We start from the raw sequence: 11,951 nt of genomic DNA, 5'->3' as shown, positions 1-11,951 counted from the left end.
ACCAAACGGCCACAAGGGGAGAGTCCAGGGGCCAGCCACCTGTTTCTGGCCAGGGCCCAGTCTTTTCTGTGAACTTGGTTGATGTTCGCTTCCTTGGTCTGCTCCAGAAACCACTCCCAGCCTGAAGGACGCCCCTCTGATTCAGAGTGAAACACATCCTCTGCCCTCCTCACTCACCTGCCTCTCTCCGCCAAGTCTGCTCCTACAGAATTCTCTACGGGCCAGTCTCCCCAGCCCCTCACTCATTCACTCAACAAACACGAGCCCCCAGGCTAGGTATTGGAGGTGCACAAGGGTGAGAGGTACAGGGAGGAGCAAGATGCGATGCCCGGGGAACCGACGCACGTTGGAGGTGGGCATCCCTCAGAGGCGACACCTCCTGTGGGAGAGCCTAACACGCCCGGAGCGCTGGGGCCGGGGAGGGACCTGCGCATGCGTGGAAAGAGAGTTTCGCGTCGCCCACGTCGCCTAGGTAACCCGGTCCCGCGGAAACCAGCATGGCCTTCCGCAGCGGAGGAAGCTGGGGTCAGCTCCCGTCACAGAGTGCAGCCCCGACGGTGAGGGCTGAGCCGGCCTTTGAGGTTGGCTGACTGGGGAGACGTCCCTGGAGGAAGTGGGGTGGGTGAGCCGCAGAGGAAGAGACTCAGGGAAGGGGGAGGCCGTGGGGGCGCGGGGAGAAGAACGCGGCCCCTGAGGGGTTAGGGAGGCAACTCGGGGGGTGGGGGTGTCCCGGCGGGGGGGTGGGGGTCCCCCATCCCTTGCCCGCCTGGCCTGGCTGAGTCTCCCGCTCCCCCCAGCCCTGGGTGACCGTCCTGCAGCCGCTCGCCTGGGCCGCCCCACCTCCGCCCCCGCAGCCGCGCCGAGTGAAGGAAGGTGAGACTCCGGGCTCACCCGCCGTGTACCCCACTCTGCCTCGCACATTCTCTAGGCTTCCTCGCGGCACATCCCTCCCGCGCGGTCCTGGGCTGGGCGTTGGGAGATCGGGGCGGGGGGGAGGAGGGTGGGCGGTGGGAAAGGCCCTGCCTGGGGCCGTGGGCAGTGGGCGACCTGGCATAGGCCCGCTGAGCTCCTCCGCCCCAGACCTGCTGGAACTGATGTTGCTGCAGAACGCGCAGATGCACCAGCTGCTGCTGAGTCGCCTGGTGGCAGCAGCGCTCCACCCAGGGCCGGCTCCGCCCCACCCCCACCCGCAGGTGCGTGCGCGGGAGGTGGGCCACCAGGGCCGTTCGCCTGGCCTGGGAGTCCAAGGGTGGGGATCCATCTAGGGGTGGATCCTTGAGAAAAAGGATCAGGCAACAGTGCAGTGGACCTGGCTGGGCCCCTGTGGCATCCCTTATGTGCCAGACTCCCATGCCAGAAGCCTCCATCTGGTGGGGATCCCCAAATCCGGACCACCCAGGTCTTGTTTTCAAGGTCTCCCTGCAGGGCATCCACCACAAGAATACAGGCCCGGGAGGACAGGCACCACTGTACCCTGGGTCTGCAGGGGGCCTGATACTTATTAGGGGCTCAAGTGATATTTGTTGAACAAGTGAAAGAATAAACGAATGACCGTGAAGACAAGGCAGCTCTGGCGGTGGCTGTCACAGGGAGAGGTACAAGGGCCGAGTGCACACCTGGTTGGGGAAAGGCTCCTTGGAGGAGCAGGTTACCTTAGAACCCGCCCTTGAAAGCCAGGTAGGATTTTGACGCTTGGAGGAGGTCAGGTTGTGTCCAGCGTCCAGGCTGGCCGGACCTGCTGCTGTTCCTCATGCCCCGTCCCTCAGGGGGTCCCCGGGATGAATACCCCACCTCCCTGATGAGGCACAGGAGGGGCCAGGGTTGGGGGCAAAGCCAGGGGCGGGTCACCGGACTGCTGACCCAGCTCTGCAGTCATACCTGGAAGCTTCCAGGCTCTGTTCAGCCACTTATTAGCTGGGTGACCTTAAATAAGTTGTTCAGCCTCTTTGAGCCTCAGTTTTCCCTCCTGAAAAATAAGAAATAAATGTCTCCAAGGTGGCTTGCTTGCATGTAGACAATGCTCCATTTTATGAGAAATTAGAGGAACAGAGGAGTGGGGGTAGGGAGAGCTGGATCTGGTATCATCATCTCTCCTCCCCCGTTCCCACAATCCCCAGGTCTACCTGGAGGGTCAACAAGAGGAATATGAGGAGGAGGAGGAGAAGGAAGTCCAGGAGGAAGGGCCTTTGGTGTTCCACCACCACTACCTCCCCTGCCCGATGCCCAGTCTGGGTCCCCTGCTACCCTGGCCAGTCCCTTTTCTTTCCCCGCCCCCACATCAGCCTTACTTGCAGGACACGTCCGGGATTCAGCACCACCCTCCTGCCTCTGGGAGAAGGGGGTCGTAAGTGAGGCTTGGGGATCTGAGCATTGCCGGGGCCCTGCTCTGGGGCTGGGCTGGAAGAGCTCACCAGGGGTTGAGGGTGGGGTGGAGATACGTGGGGGTGAGTATCTGATGGGGGGGGATGTCTTTCTTTTCTCCATCTCAGGAGAGCCATCCCCCCGCCCCCACCCCCCAGTGCCACAGGGACTGTGGGTGCGGATGTACCCCCGGCTTCAGGTAGGGGCAGAGTGGGTGGGCAGTGGGGCCCAAGCCCAGGCCGGGGATGGGTCAGGAGGCCAGGAGGGCCACTTGGGGGACAGGGAGCTCCTACCACCACTACTGTAGGCAACTGGCCTGTCCCTTTCCCTTTTCTTCCTTGGGGTCCAGTGAGGCAGGAAGGGAGCCAAGGCGAAGGTGCTGTTCTCTCCCCAGACTACTATGATGCTGAGAGCCTACCATGAGGACAGATGCCAGCCCTGGGACCCTGCCAGCTTCACCGCAGGGCTGGAAAGAGCCCTGGAGCCCTTACGTGCCCCTCTAGTGCCTGTGACTCTGCACCCATGCCCAGCAGCCCTTCTCCTCCCTCAGCTGCAGCCAGGCTCTCTCCTGGGTGAATCAATACACTCTTCACCCCATTGAGACCTTGGACTGACCTGATATCTGCCCCGGAGCAAGAGTCCGTCTAAGCATCGTCCAGGACTGGGAAGCCACAGGGCGTGGTCTGGGACCCAGAGCCCTCCCTCGACCTCCTCCACTCACCCCTCTCTGGGATGGCTAGGGCTGGGGGGTGTCGATGGCCTAATGATGGAGCAGGTGAGGGGAGGACTGCTTTTGTTGTCCGAGGCTCTCTGAAGGCCCAGAGTGACGGGGGAGAGGCCTGGCTCAAAGGTCCTGGAGCTGAGCCAGTTCCCTTGGGCCCCACCCTCACCCTAGGGAGCTGGTCCTTGTGGCAGAAAGGAGAAGTCAGAGCCCTGTCCCGCTCCCAGTGGGAGTGGCCTGAGGTCCCAGAGGGCCAAGAAGGAAGAGAACGTCTCTCTGCCCCACCCTCCCTCAGGAGAAGTCACTCAGGGCCCCGTGAGAATGGGTGTCTGGTGCCTGGGCTGGTCAGCAGGCGGGCACCCCAGGGTCTGGGCTGGCTGGCGCTCTAGAAGGCCCCTGTGAATGAATGGGCGGAGGGAGACTTAGGAGACATTTGGAGAGAGAAGTCTGGGCCTGGTGGGTACCCTTCCCAGCTGCTGAGTTCTATCCCAGGAGAAGACACTGAGGCACCGGGTTAAGTCCAGGTATTTATATTTAGACTAGAAGAGGAAAGGGTCCCAAAGTCCTCTGCTGCTCCTTAGAGTCCTGCAGCCAGGGCTGGACCACAACCCTGAGGAGCCACGCTGACTTCCAGTGGCTGCCGTGGTGGTGACCGTGCCACTCATGTAGGCTGTGCCCAGTAGGCCCGACTCAGGCCCCTTTAAGCACCTTGTACCCTGTAGGCGCCCATCTGCCTCTGGCGCCAATGCTGGCCGAAGACAAAGCACAGGAGGATAGATGTCACAAACAGGAACAGCAGCACGGACACCACTGTGATGATGACGACCATCTGGTTGTCTGGCATGGGCTCTGGGGAGGCAGGAGGGGGCAGCGGTCTTAGAAGTCTTCCGGTCCCAGGTGCTAGGGCCCCAGAGGTGTGCTTGTCGCCCACCCGGCCCTCCCCCATCTTGCAGTCACCCGTGTTGCAGACGTGAGCGGCTAATGGTGTAATACCTAGGGGAAAGGTGGGCCAGGGTCCAGGCTACCAGCCAGCCCTCTGTGAGACTATGAGGGCAGATGTCCCCCAGCACATGGTTGCTGGACACCACGGCCTGGACAGTGGCGTGGTCCAGACCAAGCCCTTCCCTGGCCAGAACTGAGTGAGCTTCTACCAAACTCTGAAGACAGGGAACACCTTGGCCATCAAGGGTCACAGAATGGCAGAGCTCCAGGGGATCTTAGGGCCAAATCTCTAGATGTAGACAGGGGCCATGGCCAGAGAGAGGAGGTTGACTTGGTCAAGGTCACACTGGTCACTAATGGTCAAGCAACTAGTTGGGGTCCAAACGGGGCACATGGAGAGAGCTTCGGGGAAGACGGAGAGCAAGAGGGAACCCCCTGGGAGTAAGTGTGGGGTCCCTGGGCGCCTGGCCCCTGAGCTGGCAGAGAACGTGGTGAAGGTTTTTTCTTCCCCTAAGGAATGGGAGATGAATGCTCCCTCCCACCCCCTCCTTCTGGGGACTCTCCCTCACCATAGACCTTGAGCGTCTGGGGCTCTGAGACACCGTGAATGATGTCCCCACCAAGAGACCGCAGGTCCAGGTCTGCCCGGCAGGAGAAGTTGTGGCGGCCGTCTTCCTTGTGAGCTGTGGCATTATGTGTGACTGTGGCCTCTTGGGGGGCAAGTGCCATCGTCCTAAAGGTCTTGTTGTGCATGGCCTCCTTGCCACGGAGCAGGGTGAGAGTGAGGCTCTCAAGAGGTGCCACATTGGGCACCCAGCACTCGATGGTGAAGGATCCCCCCACAGCCACCCGAGTGGGCTTCAGCTTCAGCAGCACTTCCTTTGGAGGGTCTGTGGGGAAGAAAGAGCGAGGGGTTCTGGTCAGAATGAGGGTGCTGTCCCAGCAGGCCCCACCCAGCCAGGCCCAGCCCCTGGCACCGTAGTGTTATCAGGTCCTTGGCTGGATTTGGGAAAGCGGGCTGGGGCCTGGTCTGCCCTAGAGTGTAAAGAGAGGAAGAAGGAAACACTTCAGGGTGAAGGACATACTGGGTGGTAGTTTTACCAACATGATATTTTCTGGAATGGTCAAGAATGGAGGTGGTCAGGTGTCTACAAAGAGGAGGTCCAGAAAGTGTACGGCCAACTAGAAATAAAAAATTTGGATCGGTCTCCTCCAGAAATCAAACACAGATTTCCGCATTAAACAGCTGGATGATTATATTGGGACCTAGAAGGGAGTGTTCGTTAGATCAGGGCCGCGCGTTGTGGGGTCCTCACTTAAGAGGCAGGGACTGGAGTCAGACCTGCCTTGCTTCTCCAGGATCAGATTCATAGCCGCCTCCATCCCTTATCTATTCAACAGGGCCCTCAGTGGTACCCTGGATTCTCTTGTGAACTAGAATACCTTGCCCCAGTCACCCCAGGATAATAGGCTGGATTTAGGACATCTTTCTATTCAGTTGATCCACTGATGTTGGTCATGGGAAAGACCCAAGCCACACTCTTGGTGCCGAGATGTGGAGGGAATCCTGGCCTATGAGAAGGTCTCCATGGCCCACATGCAGGTGTGTGTGTGTGTGTGTGTGTGATGGTCACACATCTTCCAGGGGCCCCCAGGAATATAAAAGCCCCAGGGGGTGCCTTAACCTTCCCTCCGTGAAGGGCAGGGGCGACTGGAGAGCACGCTGGCCTTTCTTTTGGTGCCCCACTACTCGTCATGGGGTGGGGGGTGTCCACTGCTACCGAGCGGGGAGGAGACTGCGGGCCCTGCCTGGGAAATGACTTTTAGATTTGTGCAGACCTTGCTTAGATTGTCCTCTGAGCAAGCCCCAGACCTGGGGTTGCCAGCAGACTCAAGGAGGCCAGTGAAGGGTGTGAGCAGATTCTGAGCCCAAGGTGGGGGGTCCTGTTCCTTGTCACCCCAGGAGCCCAGGGAGGTGGGAACCATATCTAGTGGCCGGGAGCAGTAACAGAGTAGCTCGGCAGACACGCAGCCGACACAGGCTCAGCCCGCGGGAAGGAGCGTCCGTGTGGCACTCACAGAACACGCTGACGTTGAGACTCTTTAACTTCTGCTTCCTGGAGCAGGTGAAGTAGCAGTAGATGATTGTGTCCTGGGAGACATTGGAGACCAAGTACTGCTTCCACTGAGTTCCACTGGCCACCAGACTCTTGGTTAGAGTGGTTTCCAGGCCACTGGTGTCAGGCAGGGCACAGCTGGTACTACAGTTGATCAACGTGGACCCTCCGGGCTCCACCACCAGCTGCTCTGGATACATGTGTACCTCAAACGTCTCACCAGACCCTGGAAGACCAGAAATACGGGGCAGCAAATGTCTCTGCTGCCCTGCACCATGGAACTGCCCGCCACGGGCTGTCTGATCAAGGGACAGGTGCCCAGGAAGAACGTCCAGAGACGGCCCTCTGCTACTCTCCCCTTGTTCAGGCCTTATTTATTACCTCACCTCTAGACAGAGGTCTCCCTGCTGCCCCAGCTGTCTCCCTGCCTCTGGTTACTCTTCCTCCAGCCCATCACCTTCAAATTAGTCTTCTCCATCTCCATTCTTCTTACATCTTCCATCACCATGGGGAGGGATCCTATTTGACCTTCAAAGCCCAGCCCAAATGTCCCCTTCTCCATGAAGGCCTCTCAGAACTGGAGGTGGACTGTGTCCTCTTGGCCCCTGTGGCCATGGGTTTAACCCTTTCTCCTTTCTTCTGCAAATGCTTTTTGAATAGCTCTTCTGTGCCAGGTGCCATTCTAGGCTCTGGTAACATGGCAGTGACCAAAGCAGAACAAACCCTGCCCTTGCAGAGCTCACATTATAGTGAAGGAGACAGACGATAATCAGCAAGTGAAATAGCCAGCCTGCCGGGTGGTGACAAGTGCCCAGGAAAGGAAAGAGGGGGTGAGTGGAGCCGTCATTTTAATAGCACAGGCCTCACCAAGACATCCAGCAAAGACCTGGAGGGGGTGTGGGTGAGCCCTACAGCTATCTGGGGAGGGGGAGTGTTTCCAGCACTAAGACCCCAGGTCAAGGGCATGCTTGGTATGCTTGAGGAATGGCAAGATCGGGATGGCTGGAGCTCAGCAAGGAGGAAGGCAGGGGGAGAGGAGTTTAGAAAGGTAATTGCAAATGATTTATATTCATGCTGACTCTCCCTTAGATGTTCTGGAGCTTCTGGAAGGCAGGGCCCAGATTTTTCAGGTTTCTCTTAGTGCTTAGCACAATGCCCTGTGTGTGGCAGGCATTCGGGAAGGATTTGATGCATAAAGATTGAGTCCCCAGTGCTCACCTCCCACTCAGTGATGGCCAGAAGGTCCTTGGTCCCAACCAACTGGGCCTGCCCTGTGCTCCTACAGAGCCAGCAGCATGTCCCCACTGAGCCCTCAGCTGGTGGCATATAATGAAATGACAAGAAAGGAGCTTTGCAGGTAGACAGAGCTGGATTCAAATCCTGAGTTTGCCAGGTACCAGCTGTGTGACCCTGGGCAAGGTGCTTTCTCTCTCTGAACCTGTTTCTTCATCTGTCAAATGGGCTAGTAATCCCCTTCCTACAGGGTTGTGGTGAAAGCTCAGTGAGATAGTACTTGAAAAGCGCCTGGCAGGTTGTCCAAAACAGAGTGCTCAGCACATGGCAGCATTTTCCTTCAAGTCCCCTGACCCCCCGGAAGATGTGTGGGTTTCCCTTCTGTAGGCCGTAGTCAAAAGGCAATGTCCTCTGCTGCCCCCTGCTGTCTCGAAGCCACATCTGAGGAACAGCTGGGGCATTCCCTCACCTTTCCTTGAACCCCAGCAACCCCTTCCACCTCAGGCCCCCGTGCAGCCCACCATCCGGCCTCCATGACCTGCCACAGGCCACGAAGCTGTGTCCAAAAGGCTAGCTTTTCTTTCTTCGCCCCCAGGATCATGGAGAAGCCAGGCTGGCACGGCATCCTGTACCCATGGTGGCTGCCACTGTGTTCAAAGCCTCAGTGACTTCAGGACCAGGACCCCCTCCCACGCCTGAAGCCAGGAGGCAGGGGCCCACCCTCTGGGCTGGCGTGCGCCAAGTCAGGAACCCCAGGCACCAGCTCACCTGGGCAGCAGAACAGGGCGAGAAGGGCGGCGGGCAGGCCCCAGCAACCAAAAGGGGACATCTTGAGCGGCATCCACAGCTCACGGTGAACAGCTGAGGGCTGCCTGGAGAGAGATGGTGGGTCCAGGTCAGGGAGTGGTGGCCTGGAGCTGCAGCCCGGAACTCTAGCCTTCTCTGTGCTGGTGACCACATTTCCTCTCATTATCTGAGAGGTTCTCGGGAAGTCACTTGGGAGGCTGGCTCTCAGAGCTCCAGGCCTTCAAGAACACAGGCAGAGGAAGCTGGGTTGTAGCCGATAAGCCGGGATACAACCTGGCCGCCTGCCATGCTGCTGTGCAGGGGGCAGGGCGAGCGACAGCTGCGCGTGTCTGTGAGGGACGTGAGTGTGCATGGGGCTCGGTGCACCGTGGGTGCATAGAGGGCAGTGATGCCTATAAGCCCCAGACCTGGGAACCCCAAATCCCAAGGACACGTTGTCCAGTTCCCCTCTGTGAAGACAGTATTCGAAGTCAGGCCGGTCCAGGACATGCAGTCTCCACAGCAAAGTGGGCAGGGAGCCAGACTTCTTTAAGGAGACCTGGGCAGGAACTGGAGGCGCTCCAGCGGACCCCCAGCACAGCTACTTAAACCTCAACACCCACCCACTTGCAACCTTGACCTGTCCTGACTCAGCCGATAGGGACAATTTGAGGGAAGTGCTCCCACAACCGTCCCCAGCAGCCCAGACACAGAGGTAATGGGGGTCAGTCTGGCTGTAGCCCAAACCCCAGCCTCTATTTCCAGGGCCGGGTTTATTGTGTCTCCCCCAGCCCTTCCAGGCAGCGAGCCTTGGTCTGGGGATGGGGGGCTCAGGGCCTGAGGCACTGCCGTGCATTTCTAGGGAGGCCTTATCACCTACTGAGGGAATCTCCAGAAGCAGGAGTCCCTGGGGCCAGCAGAGCCTGGGAGAGGCAGGAGAGGAGCAGGTCTCCTTGCTTTATCAGGGGCGCCCCAGCGTTTTCAGGGCTCAGGCCAAACTCCATTCCTGGGTTGCGAGTGTGAAGTCGTGCCTTTCTCTTTGGCCGCTGAGGCCAAAGGCTGTCACCACCACGTGTGGTGGGCAAGTGCCGCTTGTCAGCCCGGACCTGGGCACGTCCCTGGACAGCACTGCTTCGGAGTGATGCCGAGAGAAGATGCAGAAAAGAGCAAGCCGTGACCCCAGCCCGGGATCTGGTCCGTGCGGCTGCAGGAAACACTCCCCCGAACCCTCGGGGAGGCTGAGGGTGCGGCCCTGGGGCTCAGACAGCGGGCGCTGCTGTGCGGAGACTCTGTGGTCTCTACCGGGTCAGAAGAATGATGATGATGAGAGCAATAACGACAAAAATAATAACAAAAGTAATGCAATAGTGAGCGTTTACTGACTGCTGATCAGCACCATCATAAGGGCTCTACAAACATTAACTAATCAATGCCCCAATTCCATGAGGCAGGTACTATTACTGTCCCCATCTTAGCGATGGGGAAACTGAGGCAGAGACTGATTGATGTGGCCAACGTCACATACCTAGGGGAGCGCGAAGTCTATATGAGTGAAAGGAGCTGTGGTGATGCCAAAGCCCACAGGGCAGGGGCAAGAGAAGGATGCTTAGACACTTCATCCCCAGGAGACCCTTGGGAGGGGAATGCAAGACAGCAGGAGGCCAGAGGAGATTTCTGGGGTCTTCTTTGCCATGCCAGGCTGGGGGAGGAGGGTGGCTCATGCCCAGGGAGCTCCAGACAGCTTCTGGAAGGGTCTGTGGCTGTGAATCCCAACCACACATGCTGCTGGGCCAGCCTGACTCTATCCCCACAGGGGTGAAGCTCCTGGGGCCCATAGGTTCTGCTCTAAGCCTGTCAGCCCCTGTTCCCACCTACCACTTCCTCTTTGCTCTCTCTCTCTTGCCCTGGGCAGGCCCTCCTTGCCTGGGGCACACCAGGCCCATGAACATGGCTGTGTTAGACGTGTATCGTCTCTGATAGCTTACACATCAACTTTCTTTCCCTCCCCACTGGCCTCCCACCCACGGGGGCTGAAGCTGAATGTCACATACTGCTGTCCTACCGCAGACAGGCCTGGCAAACGGTTGATGGTGGATGGACGGATGAGTAAATGAATGGAAGAAATAGTTTGTCTTCGTGTACAACCCAGGCAAGATTGGATGGGGGTCTGACAGCTCTACCGACCCCGAGGCCACGGAGCTGGGCTGAACACATAACAAGGCCAACCAGGGCCCCTTACTCCCCAAAGATGGGCACTCAGAGTTAGGCCTGGGCGGTGTTTTTCCCGGGACTCTGAACCAGAACTGGTGGAAACGAGCCCTTCCCTTTCTGATCCTAACAGTACGCACCCGAGAGCCAGCGGCCGTCTGTGTTTATGCCCTGGCAAGTGAAGAAGCTGGTAGAAAGGAACTCCACTCAGCAGTGGAGGGAAAGTGACCCAGAATTGTCCCAGGTCACGTGCTGGCTGTGGGGTGGACCCTGGCAGGAAGTGAGTTGGGTTGAGGGCTCACGATGATTCTGTGTGGCAAAAATGAAAGAGCTTTTCAGGCCCTTCAAACGTGCCCATTGGAGTCCAGGGCTGGCTACGGGTCCTTGCACAGGGAGTTATTTTGAGCCCTGTTCTGCCTCACAGAACTTTCCGGACACAATGGGAGGGTGGGGTGGGAGGGAGGGTGCTCTACTTGCATGAGGCCTGGAGGTCTTCTGGGAGAGAGAATAAAGTGGTTTCGGGGGCCTGATGATCAGACCCTAGAAGGCCATGATGGATGCTTTCAAACAAAGAAGGAAGACCAAAGCTTCCTGATGCCAAGAAGTTGCCCATGGACAAAAGGAAACCGACCATGATGTAGATGAGAGAAGAAATTCCGGTGTTCCGTCTCGAAACACTGTTCCACCACCAAATACTCCCTGGCTTATTCTTTAGGGTCTCTGAGTTCTCCAATGAAGGGGACAATGAAGCTGGAAGAGTTAAGATGCTCCAGAAGATTCAAGAGGACTGGAGGGGAGGGGAGGTTGGAGCGTTAGTTTGGGAAGTGAACTCATCTCTCCACAGGGCTTTGGAAGGCTTCTGTCTTGACTGGGTCTTAATCCAGTGACTTCTCCTGTGTTCCCAGCAAAACGGCCTTTCAAGAACCAAGGTGAGATAAAGACACGATAAACAAAGCCTGAGAGAGTTTACCCCCAAGATACTCCACTAGAGGAACTTTTAAAGATGTGCATCCAGAAGAAGGAAAAATGCAGGACCGTTTTCTATGCAAGAAGGAAGCATGGGAAAACAAAAGTGTAAATGAATATGTAACTCCAGACAACCACTGTCTGCAGTAACAATATTTATAGTATTTAATTTGAGAAGTCTTAAAATGTTCAAAAGTAAAATACCGGGCAATAATATTTAAAAGAGGATTATGGTTCAAGCTTTCTAAACTCTGTGTTGTTTAGGAGGGAGGATATACTTTAAGTTATAGAAGCAGGGTAAAGTTGTAAGAAAAACCAACAGAGATAGGGTATTTAAGTTCGAAACCACTAGAGAAGCTTAAAACGGCATGAAAACAACCTTTAATCAAAAGAATTAAAGGAGAAAAACATGGAAAAAGAGGGGCAAGTATAAATTTTTAAAAAGATGGTATTCCAAAGTCCAAATTTATAATAATCACAATAAAGATGAAACATGTAATGATAGTTGAATAAATTGTCAGATCGATTTTTTTTTTTTTAATCCTTGCTATGTGGTGGTGTCAGAAGAATTTGGTGGTCTCAGTCGGAAGAGCATGTGACTCTTGATCTCAGGGTCA

The 11,951-nt window shown here is 56.9% G+C and overlaps 2 protein-coding genes across 2 annotated transcripts; one reads left to right on the top strand and one right to left on the bottom strand.

Moving 5' to 3' along the window:
- Positions 1-497: 497 nt before the first annotated feature.
- Positions 498-2,938, top strand: PRR29 (proline rich 29). Its single transcript, XM_047080438.1, has 6 exons — positions 498-557; positions 798-873; positions 1,057-1,193; positions 2,118-2,344; positions 2,490-2,560; positions 2,711-2,938. The coding sequence occupies exons 1-6, from the start codon at positions 498-500 to the stop codon at positions 2,782-2,784; spliced, it is 645 nt and encodes a 214-aa protein (XP_046936394.1). The 3' UTR covers positions 2,785-2,938.
- Positions 2,939-3,596: 658 nt separating this feature from the next.
- Positions 3,597-8,349, bottom strand: ICAM2 (intercellular adhesion molecule 2). The gene is given in 5 exon segments (XM_047081621.1): positions 3,597-3,931; positions 4,594-4,914; positions 6,104-6,367; positions 8,143-8,223; positions 8,226-8,349. Coding segments are annotated over 5 exon segments (924 nt in total). The 5' UTR covers positions 8,335-8,349; the 3' UTR covers positions 3,597-3,782.
- Positions 8,350-11,951: the final 3,602 nt, after the last annotated feature.

The sequence above is a fragment of the Lynx rufus genome, unplaced genomic scaffold, assembly GCF_022079265.1.
Source record: "Lynx rufus isolate CCGP_SWC_20201006 ecotype Redwood Valley unplaced genomic scaffold, mLynRuf1.p SCAF_18, whole genome shotgun sequence".
Taxonomy (NCBI): domain Eukaryota; kingdom Metazoa; phylum Chordata; class Mammalia; order Carnivora; family Felidae; genus Lynx; species Lynx rufus.
Note: the sequence above shows the minus strand (reverse complement) of the source record. Positions and strands in the feature narration are given on the sequence as shown.

What these genes read in the sequence shown, in the direction of transcription:
- PRR29 (XM_047080438.1), top strand. Translation starts at nt 498, where the DNA reads ATGGCCTTCCGCAGCGGAGGAAGCTGGGGTCAGCTCCCGTCACAGAGT. An exon ending in GCCGCGCCGAGTGAAGGAAG is followed by an intron (nt 874 to 1,056) that starts GTGAGACTCCGG and finishes GACCTGGCATAG; the next exon opens with GCCCGCTGAGCTCCTCCGCC. An exon ending in GGATGTACCCCCGGCTTCAG is followed by an intron (nt 2,561 to 2,710) that starts GTAGGGGCAGAG and finishes CTTGGGGTCCAG; the next exon opens with TGAGGCAGGAAGGGAGCCAA.